This window comes from Eubalaena glacialis, chromosome 14 (assembly GCF_028564815.1).
Source record: "Eubalaena glacialis isolate mEubGla1 chromosome 14, mEubGla1.1.hap2.+ XY, whole genome shotgun sequence".
NCBI lineage: Eukaryota > Metazoa > Chordata > Mammalia > Artiodactyla > Balaenidae > Eubalaena > Eubalaena glacialis.
This window is the reverse complement of record NC_083729.1, coordinates 60,627,442-60,651,502: the sequence shown is the minus strand read 5'-3', so window position 1 is coordinate 60,651,502 and position 24,061 is coordinate 60,627,442. Positions and strand designations below refer to the sequence as shown.

The 24,061-nt window shown below is 43.6% G+C and overlaps 1 protein-coding gene, 1 long non-coding RNA gene and 1 pseudogene across 10 annotated transcripts in view; 1 reads left to right on the top strand and 2 right to left on the bottom strand.

The window, feature by feature from the left end:
• Positions 1-299: 299 nt before the first annotated feature.
• PCBP1 (poly(rC) binding protein 1) lies at positions 300-1,929 on the bottom strand. The gene has a single exon (XM_061210501.1). It carries the CDS (start codon positions 1,716-1,718, stop codon positions 648-650), a length of 1,071 nt encoding a protein of 356 aa, XP_061066484.1. The 5' UTR covers positions 1,719-1,929; the 3' UTR covers positions 300-647.
• A 607-nt stretch (positions 1,930-2,536) lies between these two features.
• The window catches only part of LOC133104728 (uncharacterized), a 72,800-nt gene continuing 51,275 nt past the window's right edge, over positions 2,537-24,061 (top strand). For 6 of the 9 annotated variants that reach the window (XR_009703704.1, XR_009703712.1, XR_009703706.1 and 3 more), the window contains exons 1-4: positions 2,537-3,007; positions 3,867-3,957; positions 9,576-9,707; positions 22,288-22,311. This is a non-coding gene — a long non-coding RNA (uncharacterized LOC133104728). The other 3 variants (XR_009703709.1, XR_009703708.1, XR_009703710.1) reach the window with 3 other exon arrangements.
• LOC133074724 (histone H3.3-like) lies at positions 21,224-21,635 on the bottom strand (annotated as a pseudogene).

The following is a 24,061-nucleotide window of genomic DNA, read 5'->3' as shown; positions in this document are numbered from 1 at the left end:
ATGTTTTCTACCAGAGAAATGGGCAGAGGCCTCTCTCTGGAACCTGGCTGGAGGGATGTCACTCTCCAAGAGACCCCCACTGTCTCTGCAAACGTCCCAAAGCAGGCCCAGCCTGCCGTGTTCCTTTGTTGGGATGGAAAGGGAATGGAATCTTACCAGTAAGGTGAAAAGGGCTGGAGAAAAAACCAGGGACGGGCCCACCCTTCTCCCTACAAAAGCCTAACACTAGAAGGGAAGAAAAGAAATGCACCAACAAAGAGTTTAAGATAGTAGTTCCCAGCTTTTTCAAATATGAAGCATTTTTTAACCAATCCATTTTTTAATTTTTAAATTCTTGACATTACAGAACTAAACTGAAATTTATTAACATTCCACTCTTACATTTCTTATCGACAAACAGAAATAAAATTCATGACCCAAAAACCCAAAACAAAACTAAAAACAGGGAAAAGCTTATAAAACTAAATATGGATCCCAGCATTAACAGCTGAACAGAGAATGTGATTTTTAAATTCTTAGCGGATGATAAAGTTGTGTAGAAACTGAACACTTACAAATTATTTAAAACCTGGAATCACTGACCAGAAATTACACAGTTGGATCATGGGAAAACAGCAGAAAGGGGTTATGAGGGAACCTACACTGTTCTAGCTGCACCCCATGCCCTTCTCAGAGGAAAGCCTGGCATTGATTAGATATTGGGCCAGACTAATACTGGCAGCAGAACCAGTGATAGTAACCTGCCTACCAGAAGAGCCTTCCACTGGGTTAGCAATTTTGATCTGGGCCCCGGACATCTGGCGGATCTCATTAATGTTGGCGCCTTGGCGCCCGATTATACAGCCAATTAAGTTATTTGGAATGGTGAGTTCATGGGTAGTTTGAGTAGATGCATCCAAACTTGCCCAATAGCCTTTCACCTCTGGAGAGCTGGAGTCAATTCCGGCGAATCCGGTCCCGCCGTGCATCATGGCAAAGTGAGACTGCTGTCTTGCCACCTGGTTCAGCTTGGCCAGATCGAGCGGAGAAATGGTGTGTTGTCCTTGAATCGAGTAGGCATCTAGAGGTGGTCCCTCCAGGTCATGGGTGGCGTGAGGGTAGCCAGCAGCGTCGCTGCACCGATCTTGGCCGCCCGCGCAGATCACTGGAGAGCTGGCCGGCATGGGCTGGTACGGAATGGTCATGACTCTCCCTTGCGGAGACTGGGAGAGCGTCTCCAGCATGACCAGGCAGATCTGCTTGACACACTCGGTGACAGACTGCGGCACGCCAGCAATGGTGATGGCCCGCTCGGTGGAGTTGGGCAGCATATCCCCCGCCACCTGGACCTGGGCCCCCGTACTCTCGCGGATCTCTTTGATCTTACAACCGCCTTTCCCAATCAGGGAGCCGCACTGGGTGGCCGGCACCACGAGCCTCAGGGTGACCGGGGGCCTGCTGGCCGCCGTGCTGTTGGTCATGGAGCTGTTGATATCTTCTTCCAGCTTGTCGATGATCATAGCGAAGGCCTTAAAGATGGCATTGGTGGGGCCGGTCAGAGTGATGATTCTCTCCGGGCAATTCCCCTCCGAGATGTTGATCCGCGCACCACTCTCCTCGCGGATCCTCTTAACCGACTCCCCTTTCTTCCCAATGATGCTTCCTACTTCCTTTCCGTGCATAAGCAGCCGAATGGTGAGAGTCACATTTAGTCCACTTTCAGTCACACCGGCATCCATGGCGAGCGGCGGGCGGCGTTCGGGGGAGTTGGGCTCGTTACGTGGTCAAGTCTTTGGTGGCTGGCTGGGGGAGGGGCGGTGTAGGCCCAAAACTGCCGGCGCGAGGCGAGCGAGGGCCGCGGGAGCGAGCGGGCGCGGGCGGGAGGCCGCGGCGTCGTCGCAGGGGCGGGCAGCGGCGGCGGAGGGGGCGAGCGGGGCCGGGAGCGGCGGGCGGGCGGGTGGGCGAGGGCGCGGCGGTGGCGACTCCGGCGGCAGCCTCGGCGGTCTGGGCGGGGCGGGAAGCCCGCTTTCAACCCCGCGTACCCTCTGACCCCGGAAGTGCTTGCTGCGCAGGACCCCTTGAAAAAAAATGAGGACCCGTCCTTTTTAGGTCACAAGATTGCGCCAACCCCCATACAGTAGTTTTTAAAATACACTTTTAACAGCCTAGCATTGAAAAGAAAGCCCCGGTACGCAGAAGCTGTGAGTCCGGCAAAGTTTTAAAACGAACATGTATTTTATTAACCCCAGAGGCGCCGGCAGATGTTTGGAAACGGTAGTGTTGTGCGCGGAGGCGACACATTATTTTCCCGCCCTACAAAAGCGGTTTAAGCGCGCAGCGACACGGGCAGCCCCGGCGATAACTGCAGGCGGCTGCTAGGACGCCGCGGGTTTAAAACATGCGCTTGAGGCGGCCAGAGCGCATGCGTGAGGGTGTGGGGCACACGGGAGGGGCAGCCGCGGTCTTCCGGGGGGGAGGGGCGGCGAGGCGAGGCTTGCGGGGCGGGCGCCCGCCCGGGCGGGCACGTGGGGCCCCTTCATTTTCGGCGTCGGGGCGCCCAGCGCCAGCCCACACCCCCGCCTCGGCCCCGTGGCGGCGGTCGGTGGGGAGAAAGACCAAAACCCACCACGCGCCGCCGTCAAATTCACGGCTCTGCTCATGGTTTCTGGGAAGGGCTAGAAACGTGGCCATAAAGAGAATGGCGTCCATTTACATAATGCTTTGTCTGCATTTTGCAACTCTCTTTCGTTTACCCGCAGAACCCCCACCTCCTGCGCTGGTGTCGTTTAGTCGCTGCCGCCTCGTCAGACATTTAAGACAATGGCGTGCATCTTGGGGACCGCATTTACTCCTGCTCTGGGGAGTTCCTGCGGTTTTCCCCGCGCGGCTTACGCTCCCGCTGCTGCCTTTCGGCCCTTTCCCCGCTCGGTGCAGCCACGGCACCCACGCTCTCCGGGGGCGGCCCCCAACAGGGCCCGCCATCTTGGAGGGCCTTTCTTGCCGTGTGTGGAGCCGCGCGTTCCTCCCGGTAAAGAAAGGTCGCTGGGGCCCTTGGTGCGCCAGTTGTGATTTCTGCCCCTTCCCCTTTTCCTCGGCTGAGCCAGACAGAAAAGGCCGAGTGCGCGGGGTGCTTCAGGATCCCCCAGGGAAAGCGGCTAACGTGGCGGTCCTTCCCTCTCCCCTCCCTTTCTTTCCCGTGGGGGTGGCCGCCATGTTTCCTGAACACAAAATGGCGACACGTGGCTTATATTCGTCGCCAACGAGAAATTGGGGTCGGGCCGAAAGCTCTAGAACGCGGCCGCCCCCCATCCCCCCGTCCCGCCCGTGAGCCGGGGCCTTCCCCGCGCAGCGAGTGCTCTGACCAGATTGGGATGAAACCCCGCAGGCTGGTCCCAGCCTCAGCGGGCGAATTTTAATACATTTCTCATTAATTTGAAACGGGGACGCAAATAACTGTAAAATGTAGGCATCATACCGAGTCTCTCGCTCATTTCGTTTAATAATGGATAAAGGGGGGGGCAGTACCAATGCATAATTTGGGCCTTCAGTACCAAAACATTTAGGAATCACTACTTGTAAAGAATGAGATGGGAAATTATTGCTTTCCTAGACTTCTAGCATAGGCTATTGTGCTAGAGAGATAAAGAAATGGTATTATAAAGTTTCTTTTTTAAAAAAGGCAATTTCCATGAAGCGACTAGGATACCTAAGAGCTGGCCAGTGAACCTCAGTTTGCTGTAGTTGTTGACTTGTAGGCTAGAGGAGACAGACATTTATTGTGTATTTACCAGTGTCAGATCCTGTGCTAGCCGTTTTACTGCATACTGTCTTTAATTTTTACAATGACCCTGTGAGGTACGTGTTCTCTCTCTCTTTTTTTTTTTTAGCAGATGAAATCACTTAGGCCCAGAGAGATGCAGTGACTAATTCAAGGTCACACAGTGTCGAGGATGGAATCCAGACCTGATACAGTTATTGGTGAGCACATTTCCAAATTTTTCTCTAAGTCAGGGTTTTGAATTTAAATGCTATTTGGACGTTTAGGTGGGCTTGTTATTTCAAGGAACCCCTCAGGTAACTTTTTGTTGCATAGTCACCCCCTATTTGTATCTGTTTGGGGATTCCCAGTTTTTCCTGGTGTGAGCTATGCCTGTGAGGATCTCAGAGGCTATTTTTTTTTATGAGTTGTCTGGGTGAGGATAGAGAGAAGGAAGTGATTCAGCCCTGCATAAAGGCTCAAGTATCTGTCAATCCAGCCTGGTTTGTGGCGCATTTGAGTCTACCTGGCTCTGTGGGAGCAAGCAATTTCTCTGACTCACTTGCTTCCTTCAGCTACCCATGGGCATGACTTCCGCCTTCCCCATCCCAACCTCCACCCAGGTAAAAATAAATAAATTTACTCTGGCACCAAACCTCTATTTCTCTGCAGATATTGACAGAGCATGACAGAGTGGTAGATAAGTCATGGTCTGTGGACTTTTTAGTTCAATGTAACAAATAACTTGTGGACCAAGCAACAAATATGTGCTGAAACAGGGCTATGCTTGTATGGGTATTAAGAGGTGGAGAGAAGGGCTTGTTGCTTCCTTTAACTTACACTAATATTGTATATTAGACTTTCCAAAGTGCTTTCATATTACCTTAGATAATCCTACAAACAATTTTAACAGGTAGGTACATAACAGCAACAATGACAGTCATAGCACTAAGTGCTTACTGTGTGCCAGGCACTGTTTGAACCTTTATTTTGTGCATTAATTCAGTGGTTCTCACAGTTTTAAAAGCAAACCACCATGAGAAGTATATTTTACGTAATTGAAACATATATGCACACATATAGATAAAGGAAACAAAATTTTTGCAAAACAGTACTTATTCATACTACATGCAGTGTACTCTGGTAATTTCTGTTGTCTTCTTTACATTAAAAAAAAAGAGGCACACATCACACTAAAGGATGAAAAACCCATTATTAGGTTGTGACCAATATGATGAATCTACACATTTAAACCTCACAAAACCTCCTGAGATGGGGGTGATGTTATTTCCATTTTAACAGAGGTACAAAGAGAAGGATTTATCTAAGATCACACAGCTGTTAAGTGGTAAAACGAAGATTTGAATCGAGGCAATTTGAGCCCAGAGCCTATATACTTAACCACTAAGGTAGACCGTCTGTGGTCTCTGCAGAGGGCCTTATCTTGTAGAGAGACAGTTGATCTTAGTAAATGTTAAAAACTTAGGAGACAACAAAAGGACTAAATTGCATATAATCAAGAATTATCCTGATTCAAAGCATTCTGGTCCTCTAAATCTGCCACCTGTTTCTTTTCCCTAAAGAAAATTTTACCCACTGGGTATGTCTTCCCAAGACTGCAATTTTAAGCCTTTGTTGGCTTTCTTTTTTTTTTGTTTTAACATCTTTATTGGAGTATAATTGCTTTGCAGTGGTGTGTTAGTTTCTGCTTTACAACAAAGTGTATCAGCCATACATATATATATATCCTCATATCTCCTCCCTCTTGCGTCTCCCTCCCACCCTCCCTATCCCACCCCTCTAGTTGGACACAGAGCACCGAGCTGATCTCCCTGTGCTATGCAACTGCTTCCCAGTAGCTATCTATTTTACATTTGGTAGTGTATATATGTCCACACCACTCTGTCACTTCATCTCAGCCTGCCCTTCCCCCTCCCCATGTCCTCAAGTCTATTCTCTATGTCTGCGTTTTCATTCCTGTCCTGCCCCTAGGTTTTTCAGAACCTTTTTTTTTTTTTTTTAGATTCCATATATATGTGTTAGCATACATTATTTGTTTTTCTCTTTCTGACTTACTTCACTCTGTATGACAGTCTTTAGGTCCATGCACCTCACTACAAATAACTTAGTTTTGTTTCTTTTTATGGCTGAGTAATATTCCATTGTATATATGTGCCACATCTTCTTTATCCATTCATCTGTCGATGGACACTTAGGTTGCTTCCATGTCCTGGCTATTGTAAATAGAGCTGCAGTGAACATTGTGGTACATGACTCTTTTTGAATTATGGTTTTCTCAGGGTATATGCCCAGTAGTGGGATTGCTGGGTCATATGGTAGTTCTATTTTTAGTTCTTTGAGGAACCTCCATACTGTTCTCCATAGTGGCTGTATCAATTTACATTCCCACCAACAGTGCAGGAGGGTTCCCTTTTCTCCACACCCTCTCCAGCATTTATTGTTTGTAGTTTGTTTTTTAATTTTTATTTATTTATTTATTTTAGTTTTGGCTGTGTTGGATCTTTGTTGCTGTGCGCGGGCCTTCTCTAGTTGCAGCGAGCGGGGGCTACTCTTGGTTTTGGTGCACGGGCTTCTCATTGCGGTGGCTTCTCTTGTTGCAGAGCACGGGCTCTAGGCTTGCGGGCTTCAGTAGTTGTGGCACATGGGCTCAGTAGTTGTGGCTCACAGGCTCTAGAGCGCAGGCCCAGTAGTTGTGGCACATGGGCATAATTGCTCCACGGCATGTGGGATCTTCCCAGACCAAGGCTCGAACCTGTGTCCCCTGCGTTGGCAGATGGATTCTTAACCACTGTGCCACCAGGGAAGTCTCTGTAGATTATTTGATGACGGCCATTCTGACTGGTGTGAGGTGGTACCTCATTGTAGTTTTGATTTGCATTTCTCTAATGATTAGTGATGTTGAGCATCCTTTCATGTGTTTGTTGGCAATCCGTATATCTTCTATGGATAAATGTCTGTTTAGGTCTTCTGCCCATTTTTGGATTGGGTTGCTTGTTTCTTTAATATTGAGCTGCATGAGCTGCTTGTATATTTTGGAGATTAATCCTTTGTCAGTTGCTTTGTTTGCAAATAATTTCTCCCATTCGGAGGGTTGGAGGGTCTTTTCGTGTTGTTCATGGTTTCCTTTGCTGTGCAAAAGCTTTTAAGTTTCATTAGGTCCCATTTGTTTATTTTTGTTTTTATTTCCATTTCTCTAGGAGGTGGGTCAAAAAGGATCTTGCTGTGATTTATGTCATGGAGTGTTCTGCCTATGTTTTCCTCTAAGAGTTTTATAGTGTCTGGCCTTATATTTAGGTCTTTAATCCATTTTGAGTTTATTTTTGTGTATGGTGTTAGGGAGTGTTTTAATTTCATTCTTTTACATGGAGCTGTCCAGTTTTCCCAGCACCACTTATTTTTTTTTTTTTTTTTTTTTTTTTAAATTGAAGGCAAGCTTTTTTTTTTTTTTTTAATTTTATTTATTTATGGCTGTGTTGGGTCCTCGTTTCTGTGTGAGGGCTTTCTCTAGTTGTGGCAAGCGGGGGCCACTCTTCATCGCAGTGCACGGGCCTCTCACTATCATGGCCTCTCTTGTTGCGGAGCACAAGCTCCAGACGTGCAGGCTCAGTAATTGTGGCTCACGGGCCCAGTTGCTCCGCAGCATGTGGGATCTTCCCAGACCAGGGCTCGAACCCGTGTCCCCTGCATTGGCAGGCAGACTCTCAACCACTGCGCCACCAGGGAAGCCCCTAGCACCACTTATTGAAGAGGCTGTCTTTTCTCCATTGTATATTCTTGCCTCCTTTATCAAAGATGAGGTGACCATATGTGTGTGGGTTTATCTCTGGGCTTTCTATCCTGTTCCATTGATCTATATTTCTGTATTTTTGCCAATACCATTCTGTCTTCATTACTGTAGCTTTGTAGTATACTCTGAAGTCAGGGAGCCTGATTCCTCCAGCTCCGTTTTTCTTTCTCAAGATTGCTTTGGCTATTTGGGGTCTTTTGTGTTTCCATACAAATTGTGAAATTTTTTTGTTCTAGTTCTGTGAAAAATGCCATTGGTAGTTCGATAGGGATTGCACTGAATCTGTAGATTGCTTTGGGTAGTATAGTCATTTTCACAATGTTGATTCTTCCAATCCAAAAACATGGTATATCTCTCTATCTGTTTGTATCATCTTTAATTTCTTTCATCAGTGCCTTATAGTTTTCTGCATACAGGTCTTTTGTCTCCTTAGGTAGGTTTATTCCTAGGTATTTTATTCTTTTTGTTGCAATGGTAAATGGGAGTGTTTCCTTAACTGCTCTTCCAGATTTTTCATCATTAGTGTATAGGAATGCAAGAGATTTCTGTGCATTAATTTTGTATCCTGCTACTTTACCGCATTCATTGATTAGTTCTAGTAGTTTTCTGGTAGCATCTTTAGGATTCTCTATGTATAGTATGTCATCTGCAAACAGTGATAGTTTTACTTCGTCTTTTCTGATTTGGATTCCTTTTATTTCTTTTTCGTCTTTGATTGCTGTGGCTAAAACTTCCAAAACTATGGTGAATAATAGTGGTGAGAGTGGACAACCTTGTCTTGTTCCTGATCTTAGTAGAAATGGTTTCAGTATTTCACCATTGAGAATAATGTTGGCTGTGGGTTTGTCATATATGGCCTTTATTATGTTGAGGTAAGTTCCCTCTATGCCTACTTTCTGGAGGGTTTTTATCGTATGTGGGTGTTGAATTTTGTCGAAAGCTTTTTCTGCATCTATTGAGATGATCATATGGTTTTTCTCCTTCAGTCTGTTAGTATGGTGTATCACATTGATTGATTTGCATATATTGAAGAATCCTTGCATCCCTGAGATAAACCCCACTTGATCATGGTGTATGATCCTTTTAATGTGCTGTTGGATTCTGTTTGCTAGTATTTTGTTGATGATTTTTGCATTTATGTTCATCAGTGATATTGGCCTGTAGTTTTCTTTTTTTGTGGCATCTTTTATCTGGTTTTGGTATCAGGGTGATGGTGGCCTTGTAGAATGAGTTTGGGAGTGTTCCTCCCTCTGCTATATTTTGCAAGAGTTTGAGAAGGATAGGCGTTAGCTCTTCTCTAAATGTTTGATAGAACTTGCCTGTGAAGCCATCTGGTCCTTGGCTTTTGTTTGTTGGAAGATTTTTAATCACAGTTTCAATTTCAGTGCTTGTGATTGGTCTGTTTATATTTTCAATTTCTTCCTGGTTCAGTCTCGGAAGGTTGTGCTTTTCTAAGAATTTGTCCATTTCTTCCAGGTTGTCCATTTTATTGGCATATAGTTGCTTGTAGTAATCTCTCATGATCCTTTGTAATTCTGCAGCAGACATATTTCTTTAATCTCTTTGTGTCTGAGTATCTCTGGGACTCTACTCACTTTCCCAATGAAGTCTTCTCTTTCCCAGCTCTCGGCACCGCCTGCATCAGAGTCTTACAGCCCCTCCCTTGGGTAGTCCACATTCAGCTGTTGATGAAATTGTAATGTGTCTTGATGTTGCTAATGTGTTGTAAGGGCCTCAGGTGCCTTGGGTGACCCTGAGATCTGGCAAAGAGGGTACTGGACTTGAGAATTGGTGGCTCTGGCCCCTAGCTCCAGCTCTGCCACTAACTAGCTTTGAGAGTTCTACAATTCAGTTCATTTATCTGGGCCTTAGTTTTCCCATCTGTAAAACGAGATTAGATGCTCTCTAAGGCTGTTTCTAATTCTGTCCAGGGAGTGATGATATTTGATGATCTTGGTTATTTATCCCTGGGAGGGAGGATTGGGTAAATGTTTTACTCACTTATGGTAAATTCTGCACTCCCTTCCTCAGACTTGCGTTACCTTGCGGATATGTGAGTGAATTCCACACCACCCATTTTACAGATGAAGCCACTGAGATACAGAGCAACTGACTAAATAGTCACCACCCCACTCCTGGAGCTTCACATGACTCTTCTCCCAGGTTGGTTAAAGGGTTTAACAAGGTTGGGAAGGTGAGTCAGGCTTACACTTTAGAAGTTGAACCACAGGATTTTTGCTTCCTCTTACCACATTGGCATGTTATATAAAACTTTTCGAAGTGTTATTTAATCATTACAGTCAACTTTGCCAGGGAGATATTATTATGCTCATTTTATGAAAGAACCGTCTTTGGATCAGAGTAGTAAAATGACTTGCCCAAGGTTACACAGCTTGTTAGGATCTGAGCTAGGTAGGCCTCTTGACTCCTAGTTGTGGATTGTTCCTTTCCTTGGCTTCTGATGCTTGTGGCGCTGACTTTAACATATGGAATAACTTTTTAAATTCAAAGAGTTTTCTATCCAGTCTTTATTTTTCTGTCCCAGAACATCCAGTTTACTTATGTTAGGTTACTGACTCTTTTGGTTCAAGAGAATCTCCTCTCTCTGGTTCTTTAATGTTTACATTTATGGGTTTGGGAAGTGGTAGGAATGAGACTAGGTTCCCTGGGGGCAGGAACCACCTTTTTTTTTTTCCCAACCTACCTGGCCCAGCAAGTATCCTGTAGCTTTTGAAATTTGTCCTGTCAACACGCAGCATTTTTCCCAAAAACATGGTTTCTTTTCCTCTTTGCCCTTCATATTTAGCTTCCCATTTCTCTTTTATTTAAAATTATTGTAAATTAAGAGGACCTTTACCCTATTTCCAGGATACTACAGGGTGCAGTTTAGAAACATGTCTTACCCACTGGGGATAGTAACAATTTGACCTCATATGCTGATAACCCTGTGCTGCTGTTAGGGGGTCGCTACTTGGTTTCCTCAGAAACAGCAGAAATATGTTGGTGTGCTTTACAGAAGTGACCAGGATATATAGCAACATCCTTGGCCTAAGTTCTCCCAGTTGGGCAAAGCATTGCTCATGTATTCCCCAGGGTCATTTTAACTAAAATAGGCCTGGAGAACAGAGTGCAGAGAAAAGTTAAAAGGAAAATGAGAACAGAATGCAAATGCAAAGTATAGAATGAGAGGAAGTGGGAAAAGGTAAGTAAAGCAAAGAGAGAAAAGGATAGGGCAGAGGGGACTTCCCTGGTGGTCCAATGGTTAAGAATCCACCTTCCAATGCAGGGGACCCAGGTTCGATCCCTGGTCAGGGAACTAAGAGCCTATATACCGCAGGCCAATTAAGCCCATGTGCCATAACTGGAGAGCCTGTGTGCCGCAGCTACAGAACCCACACGTTCTGGAACCTGCGTGCCACAATTAGAAGCCCGTGGGCCACAACAAAGGATCCCATGTGCCACAACTAAGACCCGAAGCAGCCAAAAATAAATAAATAAATATTAAAACAAAACAAACAAAGGAAGAATAGGGCAAAGAGGAGAATACAGAATCGGTGGAAGGGAGGTGAAGAGAGCAATCCAGAGGTCCATTAGCCTCTCCTATGGTGTGGGACAAATCAAGGAAGAGCAGCTAGTATGATAACTCCTCCTGATCTGATTTTGAGCAGCACATATCTTTTCTTATCCTCTATTTCCAGTGTCAGGTAGGGGAAATTTCTTTGTTTCTGCTATCAAATGGGGATGTGAATAGATGCCAGTAATTTTATTTTATTTTCTTTCTTTTTTTTTTTTTTGTATTTTGGCCATGCTGCGTGGCATTGCGGGATGGTTCCCCGACCAGGGATCGAACCCAGGCCTCTGCAGTGAAAGCACTGAATCCTAACCCCTAGGCCGCCAGGGCACTCCCTGTTTTATTTTATTTTTATTGACGTATAGTTTTACAATGTTGTGTTAGTAAGAAACTGTTATAAATATGTATACATTCTTTTTTATATTCTTTTTCATTATGGTTTATCACAGGTTACTGAATATAGTTCCCTGTGCTATACAGTAGGACCTTGTAGTTTATCTATTCTACATATAATAGTTGGCATCTGCTAACCCCAAACTCCCAATCCATCCCTCCCCCACCCCCCACTTGGCAACCACTAGCCTGTTTCCTGTGTCTGTGAGTCTGTTCCTGTTTCGTAGATAGGTTCATTTGTGTCATATTTTAGATTCCACATATAAGTGATATCATATGGTATTTTTCTTTCTCTTTCTGGCTTACTTCACTTAGTATGATAATCTCTGAGTCCATCCATGTTGCTGCAAATGGCATTATTTCATTCTTTTTTTTATTGCTGTGTAGTATTCCATTGTATATATGTACCACGTCTTATTTATCCATTCAGCTGTCGATGGATATTGAGGTTGTTTCCACGTCTTGGCTATTGTGAATAGTGCTGTCGTGAACATCGGGGTGCATGTATCTTTTCGAATTACAGTTTTGTGTGGATATATGCTCAGGAGTGGGATTGCTGGATCATATAGACGCCAGTAATTTTAATATTAGCCTCAGTTCACCTGGTTTATCAAGGAAAATGTGCTACAAAAATCACGTAAGGTATTCTAGGTCAACTTTCATGTTATTCGTTCATTCAGCAGGCACTTGATTGTTTGATATGTTTCAGACACTGAGGCTATAAAAATGAATGAGATATTGTCTTTGCCCTCAAGATGTTTATCGTCTGGAGAGGTAGACAGAGAAGTAAACAGATTCACAGTATAATGTGTTAAAATATTGGGATATGAGTAAGCTGTGGTGCTTACCAAGCTGTGGTGTTACGGGTTCAGAGGAGGGCCCTTGATTCAGCCTTGGAGGGGATCTGGGAAGGCCGCCTAGAGAAGTTGTCATTCAGGCTGAGTCGCAAGTTGGCAAATTGCACAGTGGAGGGCAGGGAAGAGTATTCTTCCCAAAGGCAGGGAGCTCAGTCCTTTCAGAAGTTGTAGCTGTTTCATGAAGACATGAAGGATGTTTGCATGATCCAGTTTTTGGTGAATATTGTTCTGCTTCAGAAGTGTAGATTATTGAGACTTGACTCTGTTCGCTAGAGCACTGGTCCCCAACCTTTTTGGCACCAGGGACCGGTTTCGTGGAAGACAGTTTTTCTACGGACAGGGTGGGGGGGATGGTTTCGGGATGATTCAAGAGCATTACATTTATCGTGCACTTTATTTCTATTATTATTATATTGAAATATATATTGAAATAATTATACAACTCACCATAATGCTGACAGGAGGCGGAGCTCAAGCGGTAATGCGAGCGATAGGGAGAGGCTGTAGATACAGGTGAAGCTTCGCTCGCTTGCCCGCCACTCACCTGCTGTGCTGCCTGGTTCTTAACCAGTACTGGTCTGTGGCCTGGGGGTTGGGGACCCCTGCGCTAGAGCACAGAAAGTTAAAGTTCTTATTTTGTAGCAATAATTCTCTTTTAAGGTGAAGACACTAGAAATCGCACTTCCTATCTAGAGATTTTAAGGACAAAATGTAAACAAAGTACAGCCTTTGAATTAGCAAATAATTATTAATCCTTTGTACAGTAAAAGAAAGCAGCTACAATAGACAGCATATCCCTTTCTCATCCAACTTTTGGATTTTATTGTGTTCTGCTTTGTTTATAAAGGGATGTGTGTGGAAATTTAGGGTCTTTGTTTAGCTGCTTAGGATGTTTGAGTTAGGAAGGAGGAAAATGAGTTCAAGAATAATTGCTACTTTATGGCAGAACAAAAGAAATACATTTAAATAGCTCATTTCTCTGATCCCATCTGCTGAACACAAGTAAGACTTGGTCGGGGACATTGTTTCAGAGAGACAGTTACTTCAACCAGATAAAGCATTTGCTCAACATTATTCACTGTGTAAAGTCTGCTGTGTCCATATTAAGAACATTGATTTTGTTTTTTGAGATGCACATATAGCTGCATTAAACAGAAACCTTACGTGTATTCATTGGACAATACTGGGATTTTACCTAGATTAAAAGAAAAAAATGTGTTATGTGTGGATTAGGGAGGAATGCTTAGAAAATAGTACATAGATTCAGTGGTCATTTCTCAGTCATCTTCTTGATCTCTCAGTAGTATTTGACACTTCCTCCTCACACACTAGTTTCACTTGGCTTCCAGGATGCCACTACCTTGGTTCTCCTTCTACCTCAGGAGCCCCTTCTTCTCAAACTCCCACGTACCGCCCCGCCCTTTTGGCTGTTTCCTTATCTCCTCAGCCTCCAATGATGGAGTACTCAAATCAGTCCTTGGATCACTTCTCTGTCTACACTCATTTACCAAGTGCTCTCTTTTAAGAATTTAAATATCATTTATACCCTGAGAATTCTCAAGTATATATTACCAGCTTGAATGTCTTCCTGTGAACTCAAGACTCTTCTGTCCAGCTGCCTACGGGATATCTCCACTTGTGTATGTAATAGCTTCCTTTTTTAAAAAATTAATTAATTAATTAATTAATTTATTTTTGGCTGTGTTGGGTCTTCGTTGCTGCACGCGGGCTTTCTCTAGTTGTGGCTAGTGGGGGCTCCTCTTCGTTGCAGTGCATGGGCTTCTCATTGCAGTGGCTTCTCTTGTTGAAGAGCACGGGCTCTAGGCGCACGGGCTTCAGTAGTTGTGGCTCGCGAGCTCTAGAGCACATGCTCGGTAGCTGTGGCGCACAGGCTTAGTTGCTCCGCGGCATGTGGGATCTTCCCGGACCAGGGCTCAAACTCGTGTCCCCTGCATTGGCAGGTGCATTCTTAACCACTGCGCCACCAGGGAAGTCCTGTAATAGCTTCTTGAACTTAAAATATTCAAAACATTAATCCTGGAACTTCTCCTCTCAAACCTGTACCTCTGGCAGTTTCTCCCCATCTCAGTTTCAGTTATATTGAGGACTCTCCCTTGACTCTGTTCTTTCTCTTTCTCTCATCATCCAATCCACCAGCCAGTCCTGTGAGCTCTACCTTAAAATGCATCCAGGGTTTGAACACTTCTCACCCCCTTCCTTGCTACTATTGGAATAGCCTTCTAAATGGTCTTCCTGCTTTTGCTCTTGGTCTCCCCCAGTCTAATCTTTTTTTTTTAACATCTTTATTGGAGTGTAATTGCTTTACAATGGTGTGTTAGTTTCTGCTTTATATCAAAGTGAATCAGCTATACATATACATATATCCCCATATCTCTTCCCTCTTGCATCTCCCTCCCTCCCACCCTCCCTATCCCACCCCTCTAGGTGGTCACAAAGCACCGAGCTGATCTCCCTGTGCTATGCGGCTGCTTTCCACTAGCTATTGGTTTTACATTTGGTAGTGTATATATGTACATGCCACTCTCTCACTTTGTCCCAGCTTACCCTTCCCCCTCCCCGTGTCCTCAAGTCCCTTCTCTAGTAGGTCTGCGTCTTTATTCCCATCCTGCCCCTAGGTTCTTCATGACATTTTTTTTTTTTTTTAGATTCCATATATATGTTTTAGCATACGGTATTTGTTTTTCTCTTTCTGACTTACTTCACTCTGTATGACAGACTCTAGGTCCATCCACCTCACTACAAATAACTCAATTTTGTTTCCTTTTTGGCTGAGTAATATTCCATTGTATATATGTGCCACATCTTCTTTATCCATTCATCTGTCGTTGGACACTTAGGTTGCTTCCATGTCCTGGCTATTGTAAATAGAGCTGCAGTGAACATTGTGGTACATGACTCTTTTTGAATTATGGTTTTCTCAGGGCCCCCAGTCTAATCTTAACAGTGACCAGTATAATCTTGTTATGTGTGTATCAAATCATACCACTCTGCTGAAAACTATCCACTGGGTCCCACCCAGATTAAAAACTAAAGTCCTTCAAGTGATCTACAAGGCTGCATGGGATATGCAACATAACCCTCTCCCAGCTGCTCTGACCTCATCATCTATCACTTTCCCTTTGTGCTCTGGCCACACTGGTCTCCTTGCAGTTGCTCCAACATGCCAAGCCTTGGGACCTTTGTAGTTGTTTTTTCTGGAACACTTATTCCAGATGTCAATGTGGCCTCCTCCGTTACCTCCTTCAGGTTTCTGCCCAACTGTCACCTAATCTAAGCATTCCTTGACCGTCCTATTTAAAGTAAAAACCATCTCCTGCTCTGTGCCTTCCTTGTTTCCCTTCCCTACTTTATTTTTCTCCACAGAACTTATTACTATTTGACATACTATTCATTCATTCATTCATTCATTCATTATTTAGATATTTTGAGTGCTGCCTACTGTGTACCAGGCACTGTTCTAGGAACTCTCTACTATAGTTTATTATTTGTCACCCATGACTAGAATGTAAATTTCATCCACTTTGTTTTGCTCATTGCTATAACCCCACCTCCTAGAACAGTACCTAGCACATAGGAGTTGAATGAATAAATTTATTCTTTTTTTTAAAATTTATTTATTTTTTTGGCTGTGTTGGGTCTTAGTGGCAGCATGTGGGATCTTTCTTTGTGGCGAGTGGACTCTTCATTGTGGCGCACAGGCTTTTCTCTAGTTGTGGCGCATGGGCTCCAGAGCGCGTGGGCTCAGTAGTTGCAGCATGCGGGCTTAGTTGCCCCGTGGCGTGTGGGATCTTAGTTCCCCTACCAGAGATCGAACCCACGTCCCCTGCATTGGAAGGCGGATTCTTAACCAGTGGACCACCAGGGAAGTCCCAAATTTATTCATTTTTAAACAAAAATGTATTGAATAGATAGAAGGTTGTGTACCAGTTAATAGATCTGTATGAACAAGACATTGTTCCTGCCCTCAAGTTGCTCACTCTAAAAAACACTTATTTTGAACTGTGCTCTCTAGCAGGATAAAGTGATACATCATTTTGGAATTGGGGAGGTAAGAACTGGTGTGCGGGGGTATGGTATGGATATCTTCAGAGATGAAGTCCTGCTTTGTTAGGTTTATCAATAATTTGCACTGTTTCTGGGAGGGCAGGATCGATGATAGCTCACTGCATTACTGGCTTTTTGGGTTACAACATCTGTTCTTACCTTGTTAGAGCAAGAGTTTCTTAAAAATCCCATTATCAGTTTTGGTTCTTTTTAACCTTCAAGGAACCATCTGTCATAACCACTTCCTCTCAGGCTTAGAGAAGGAGTTTACTATCTTTACCTTCCTCCATATTTGTAAGTTCTTTTCCAGAGACCCTGGCCATCTACTTACCAGCTGTATGGTCGTGAACCTCCCTGAACCTCAGTTTCTGTGCTTGTCAAACAGAGATAATGATGACTGACACCAGTCTTACTTCTTGTGAGGATTAAGTGACTAAATAATCTACTGGTTTTGAGAACAGGAGAGTGGAAAGGGGAAGGAGGTAGAGAACAATTAAAAAAAACATACTGTATATCTGTGCTTTATTTATTTTTTTAAATATTTATTTTTCTTTTTGGCTGAGTCAGGTCTTAGTTGCAGCATGTGGGATCTTTGTTGCAGCGTGTGGGCTCTGTAGTTGTGGCACGTGGGTTCCAGAGCACGTGGGCTCTGTAGTTGGGGCACGCGGGCTCTCTAGTTGTGGCGCGTGGGCTTAGTTGCCCTGCGCCATGTGGGATCTTAGTTTCCCAACCAGGGATCGAACCCGCGTCTCCTGCATTGGAAGGCGGATTCTTAATCACTGGACCACCAGGGAAGTCCGATCTGTGCTTTATTTTGAAAAATATAATAAGCATATGTTTCTTTTCTAATGAGAGTAGTGAAGATTTTATTTTTTAAAAACAGACTTTAATATATTGTTTTTTATAGAGTAGCAGGTTTATAGAAAATATTTCCTTGCCTCTCCACCCAGATACTTACTGCTGTATTACATGAGGGAGATGAAATACTAGAACTTCACTGCAGGCTGCCCAGTGAGCTGGTTGGTATCTAGGTAGGAAAGCAACCATTTCCCTTTAGGTGAAATTAGAACTCAGGAGGTAGTAGTATTTGAGAGTCTCAAAGGGATTGATGATGATGATGATGATAATGACAACAACAGCAATAATGGTAATGGTGAACCTTGATGAACAAGGCCCTGCACTAAGCACCTTATATGCATTGGCTTATTTTAACAACATAACAACCATATGAAGCTGGTGCTATGAGAAGTAGAGCAGCGTAGGAGGAGGGAGCATAGACTCTGAGGTCAGACCTCCTGTACTGACATCTCAACTTTGCCAGTAACTAGCCATGTGGCCTTGAATAAGAAGACTGTGCCTCGTTTTCCTCATCTGTAAAATGAGGGTACTAAGGTACCAGCCTCGTAACGTGTTTGTGATGATTAAGTAACGTAAGCCATGTAAAGTGCTGAACGTAGTGCTTGGCACATGGAAAGTGCTCACCAGATGTCAGGTGTTATCGTGATCAAAATAGCTGTTATTCTCATTTAACAGATGGAGAAATAAAGGCTTAGAGAGAGGTAAGGTAATTTGCTTAAGTGATACAGCAAATAAATGATGGAACAGGAATTTGCATTTCAGGCCGTCAAACTCCAGAGCTCTTGTTCTTAACCTTTACACTATACCACCCATCGTGGGTTAAGAGGAAGAGACTGGACCCACAAGAATTGCATTTTGGGTTTGGACCTCTCTAACTTTTATTTGTGATCTTAAATATCTTATCACTATAGCATGTACTTGGTTATTCTCTGAGTTGACTCTTTCCTAGATCCAAAGAAATGAATGAGTGATGGATTAGTTGTAGTCTTCCCCTGCTAGGGATTGGGTGTTCCTGGCCAGGACCAGGAAATGGAGCTAAGCAAATACCTTTGTTCTTCCCAGTGCTCTTTGGACCAGAAGTAGGAGCCTGTCTCATCTCATTTGTTATTATGATTGTCTTTCTTCTTAATGCAACTGGTAATGATGAGGAACAGAGGAAGCAGTATACACATTGAGCGCTTTCTGTGTGCCATGCATTTTACATGGATTATCTCATCATATCCTTAAAATAACTATAAGGTAGTAACTCTTATCCCTATTTTATAGAAACAGAGAGGTTAGGAAACTTGCTTAAAGTCACAGTAAGTGGTAGAGCTGGGATTTTTTTTAAAAAAAATATTTATTTATTTATTAACATATGTATGCATGCATGCATGCTGTGCCGGGTCTTAGTTGCAGCATGTGGGATCTAGTTCCCTGACCAGGGATTGAACCCGGGTCCCCTGCATTGGGAGCACGGAGTCTTAACTGCTGGACCACCAGGGAAGTCCCCCTAGAGCTGGGATTTGAATAAGCAGTCTGGCTCCAGAGTCCATGCTCTTAACCTCTGCACTCTACTGCTTCTATTTCTCTTCTACCTGTGTAAAGTACGTAGTATGGGTCAGTAGCATGGGACTTAGTAGGGCCAGTCCTACTGAAAAATGGGACAACTTTACTGGGCTAGGAATGAGGAGGCCTGCGATCTTGTCTTGACCCTGCCACCAACTTGCCACATCTAGGACTTCACTTTTCTCAGCCTGTTGTCCTCATTTATTAAACAAAGGGGTTGCTCTACATGGTCTCTGAGATGGTCCTTCTAACTCTGATATTCTGTAATTGATCATATGAAGTGAGGAGGATAATACCTGCTCAGCTGCTTGATCTGGAGCATTGGTATTTGTGAGGTTTTAGGGAGCCTGCTTTGTGCAAAGGAAGATGATAGATTTCAGGGCAGAGAATGAGCTGCCTTCCTGAAGAAGGTTGATCTGGGCTCTTTTTTGAGGCTGGTTGCCAAGGGAACCTAGCCTCTGGCCAGCAGCAGCCAGGAATGCTTTGGTTGAGGGTTGGGAACAGATAACTTAAACAAGCAGCACATTTAGGTTTCACTTTCCACCCCCCACTCCCATTCACCACAGCTACCTGCTAGTTGTATACACTTTCTTTGTTAGGCACTGTTTTAAGTACTTTATAAAGTATCTTATTATTTAATCTTCATAGTAATCTTATGAGATGGGTACTATTATTGTTCTAAATTTACAGACAATAAGAGTGAGGCAAATAGAGTTAAGTAATTTGTCCACATTTACTTAAGTGGAAAGTGGTATCAAACCCACTAAGTTGTACTGGCTTCTTGGTCGGAGCTTGAAAAAAAATGCAGAGGGAAAACTCTTTAGTTATTTATTAGTGGGTTTTGTTTTGTTTATTTGTTTGTTTTTGTTTTATTTAATAGAATGACAGACACTTGGAATTGGAAAGGGCCTTTGAGGTAATACAATCAATAGCCTTGTCTCCAGACTTCCGTTCAGTTACAGAATTGCTTTATATAGTCCCCTGACAGATGATCATTTAAATCAGGGGTCCCCAACCCCCCGGCCGCGGACTGGTACCAGTCCGCGGCCTGTTAGGAACCGGGCCGCACAACAGGAGGTGAGCAGCAGGCAAGCGAGCGAGCGAACCTTCATGTGCTGCTCACCATCGCTCGCATTACCGCCTGAACTCTCCCCCCACCACCTTCCTTTCGTGGAAAAATTGTCTTCCATGAAACTGGTCCCTGGTGCCAAAAAGGTTGGGGACAGCTGATTTAAATTATTTTTGAATACTTCCATTGCTGGGAAGCTCATCACTTCTTGAGGAATCCCATTATAGTTGTTTTTTTTTCTTTTCCATTATGGTTTATTACAGGATACTGAGTATAGTCCCCTGTGCTATACAGTAGGACCGTGTTGTTTATCTGTTTTGTTTTGTTTTTTAATTTGGCTGTGTCAGGTTTTAGTTGTGGCACGCAGGATCTTTCGTTGTGGTGAGTGGGCTCTTCGTTGTGGCATGCGGGCTTCTCTCTAGTTGTGGCGCGTGGGCTCCAGAGTGCGCGGGCTCAGTAGTTGCACCATGCAGGCTTAGTTAACCCGTGGCCTCTGGGATCTTATTAGTTCCCCAACCAGGGATCGAACCCGTGTCCCCTGCATTGGAAGGCGGATTCTCAACCACTGGACCACCAGGGAAGTACCCTGTTTATCTGTTTTATATATAGTAGTTTGTATCTGCTAATCCCAAACTCCTTATTTATCCCTCCTCCACCCCCTTTCCCTTTTGGTAACCAAAAATTTGTTTTCTATATCTGTGAGTCTTTTTCTGTTTTGTAAATAAGTTCATTGGTATCATATTTTAGATTCCATGTGTAAATGATATCATGTGGTATTTGTCTTTCTCTTTTTGACTTCACTTAGTATGATAATCTCTAGGTCCATCCATGTTGCCAAAAATGGCATTATTTCATTTTTTTTTAACGGCTGAGTAATATTCCATTGTGTATATATGTACCACATTTTCTTTATCTATTCATCTGTGGATGGACGTTTAGGTTGCTTCCGTGTCTTTGCTACTGTAAATAATGCTGCTATGAACTTTGGGGTGCCTGTATTTTTTTTCATTGTCCAGAAAAATTTAACAGGTTTATATATAATTGTTATAAAATTGAACTGCTGAAACTTGTTTACTGAAACATTTTGACTTGCATTAATGCTTTAGGTCCCCGCATTTATATTAAAAATTCACACACAAATGAAAATGGAAAAATTGCCAATACCTGATTTCTGTCCCCTGTTTTTCCACCTGCAATCGTATACTTAGGTACCTTTTGACCCCATGGGGAAAAAAAATCTAATGTTCAGAACTACCAATAACAGGAAGAAGAGAAATTTTTTTTTCAAGAATGAACTATTTCCCATCAGAGTGGATTCTTAAGGGTGTTTTCCATGTATGCGGCGTGGTAGCTGGATGTCGCTTGGCATAATTGTTACACGTTTGGCATGGATAGCACACAGGTTGGTGTCTTCAAAAAAGCCCAGCCAGATAGATCTCACTTTCCTCCTGCAAAGCACCAGTAGCTGCACTCCAGAAGTGCAGATCTGTTTTGAAGTCTTGAGCAATTTTCCGTGCCAGATGCTGGAAGGGAAGTTTGTGAATCAGAAGTTCAGTACACTTCTGACAACGTCTGATTTCACGGAGTGCCACGGTACCAGGCCTGTAACGCTGAGGTTTCTTCAGCCTTCCAGTAGAGGGCACACTCTTGCGAGCGGCTTTTGTAGCCAGTTTCTTCCTTGGTGCTTTACCACCGGTCGATTTGTAGGCAGCCCGCTTTGTACGAGCCATGGTGTAGAGACCTCCTTACTTGCCCTACTTCTCCTTCAGCTGGAGCTTGGCTGCCTGTATCTTTTCAAATTAGAGTTTTCTCCGGATATATACCCAGGAGTGAGATTGCTGAATCATATGGCAACTCTATATTTAGTTTTTTAAGGAACCTCCATACTGTTTTCCATAGTGGCTGCACCAATTTACATTCCCACCAACAATGTAGGAGGGTTCCCTCTTCTTCATACCCTCTCCAGCATTTGTTATTTGTAGATCTTATTAGTGATGGCCATTCTGGCTGGTGTGAGGTGATACTTCATCGCAGCTTTGATTTGCGTTTCTCTAATAATCAGCGATGTTGAGCATCTTTTCATGTGCCTGTTGGCCCTCTGTATGTCATCTTTGGAGAAATGTCTGTTTAGGTCTTCTGCCCATTTTTTGATTGGGTGGTTTGTTTTTCTGTTATCGACGAACTGTATGAGCTGTTTGTGTATTTCGGCAATTAAGCCCTTGTTGATGGTATTGTTTGCAAATATTTTCTCCCATTCTGTAGATTGTCTTTTCATTTTGTTTATGGTTTCTCCCATTATACTGTTGAACAGCTCTCACTGATAGAAAATTATTTCTTGTTTTGAATTGAAATCTAATTGAGGTATCTTCTCATCATTTATAGGCCTGTCTCCTGGAACCATACAGGGTAAGTATAATCCATCTTCCACATCCAATCTTGTGAATGTTTAGAGACGTTCTTCCTGTTTATAAGGAGTATTTGCAGTTTTCTCATAGCATCTAAACTTGCTTTCAGTTCAGATTGGTCTGCATAAAAGCATTCTCTGTCTCTCACTATTTGCAAGTGCAGCCTTGCAACAAATTATGCTTCACATCTTGTGATTAGTTAGCACAAAGTGTGGGCCCTTCCCACATCCTTGGAGAATGAATGGTTAGTGAGCTGAATCTATACAGTTTTATATGAGCCTGGTGGGTTTGCAGTCCCCTACTCAGAATCTCTAAGACATCAGGCTGCTGCCCCGTACACACTTTCAGAGATCACAAAATGGCTGGAAGTTTATCCGGGCACTTGATGAAACTGCATTTACTTCATCAGGCCACTAGGTGATGTACAACTCGCAAACCCAGACTGCCAGGGAGGGTTGTGTATAGGACAGTTTCTGTTTGTACTTGGAAATGCCATTAGAAGTCACTTGGTACAATTTCATGAAAAGGTTTTCTTAGGGGGAGGGGAAACATGTCTTGCATATACTTTGTCTTTCTCGGCTTTGTTCCAATTTTAAATATTAATTTGACTAGGATACTTTGAGTGATTTTCTTAGACAAGGGGCATGGATGGTCCATTTATTTATTTACTTATTTATTTGTGTGTGTGTGTGTATATCTTCATGTATGAATGATGTCTTGGCTGGGTTTAGGATTCTTTCTTTTTTCTCCTTTTTGGCTGCGCCACACGGCTTGTGGGATCTTAGTTCCCCAACCAGGGCTGGAAGCTGGGCCCTCGGCAGTGAAAGCACAGAGTCCTAACCACTGCACCGCCAGGGAATTCCCAAGGATTCTTGAATAGTAGTCCTAGTCTCTACAAAGTATGCAGCCTTGTACTGTCCAGTTTCTAGTAATACAGATGAAAAGTCCACTGCCAATAGGTTTCTCTTTCCTTTGTAAGTAATAACCATTTCTCTTTGAAAGTTTGTAAATTTTTTCTTCATGCTTAGTGTTTCATCATGATAGGCTTAGGTTTGATTTAAAAAAAAACAAAACCCTGCTTGTCACTTGATAAACCTTTTAGACTTAAAAACTTAAGTCTTGGGCTTCCCTGGTAGCACAGTGGTTGAGAGTCTGCCTGCCAGTGCAGGGGACACAGGTTCAAGCCCTGGTCTGGGAAGATCCCACATGCCGTGGAGCAACTAAGCCCATGTGCCACAACTACTGAGCCTGCGCGTCTGGAGCCTGTGCTCTGCAACAGAGAGGCCGCGATAGTGAGAGGCCCGCGCACCGCGATGAAGAGTGGCCCCCACTTGCCGCAACTAGAGAAAGCCCTCGCACAGAAACGAAGACCCAACACAGCCAAAAATAAATAAATAAATTAAAAAAAAAAAAACAAAAAAAACTTAAGTCTTTTCTCAGTTCAGGGAAGTTTTATTGCTTTCCTTCTGTCTGTTTCCAACCGCCTTACTTTATAGATGAGGAAACTGAGCCCAGAAAGGTTAAATGACTTACCTAAGGGTCACTCAGGTAGTTAAAATGAACCTCAAGCAAATAACCTGACTCCTTTGATGAGGTACACTTTCATTGTATTGAATATTGCTCTAGTGAGAGAGCCATTATGAACTAATTAGAAATTTTTTAGTGAGACAGGAATTTTTCCAAGGGGTCATGAGGAAATGAAGAAGGAAGAGGAGATGATAGAATTCGTTAGGATTAAAATGTGGCCCATA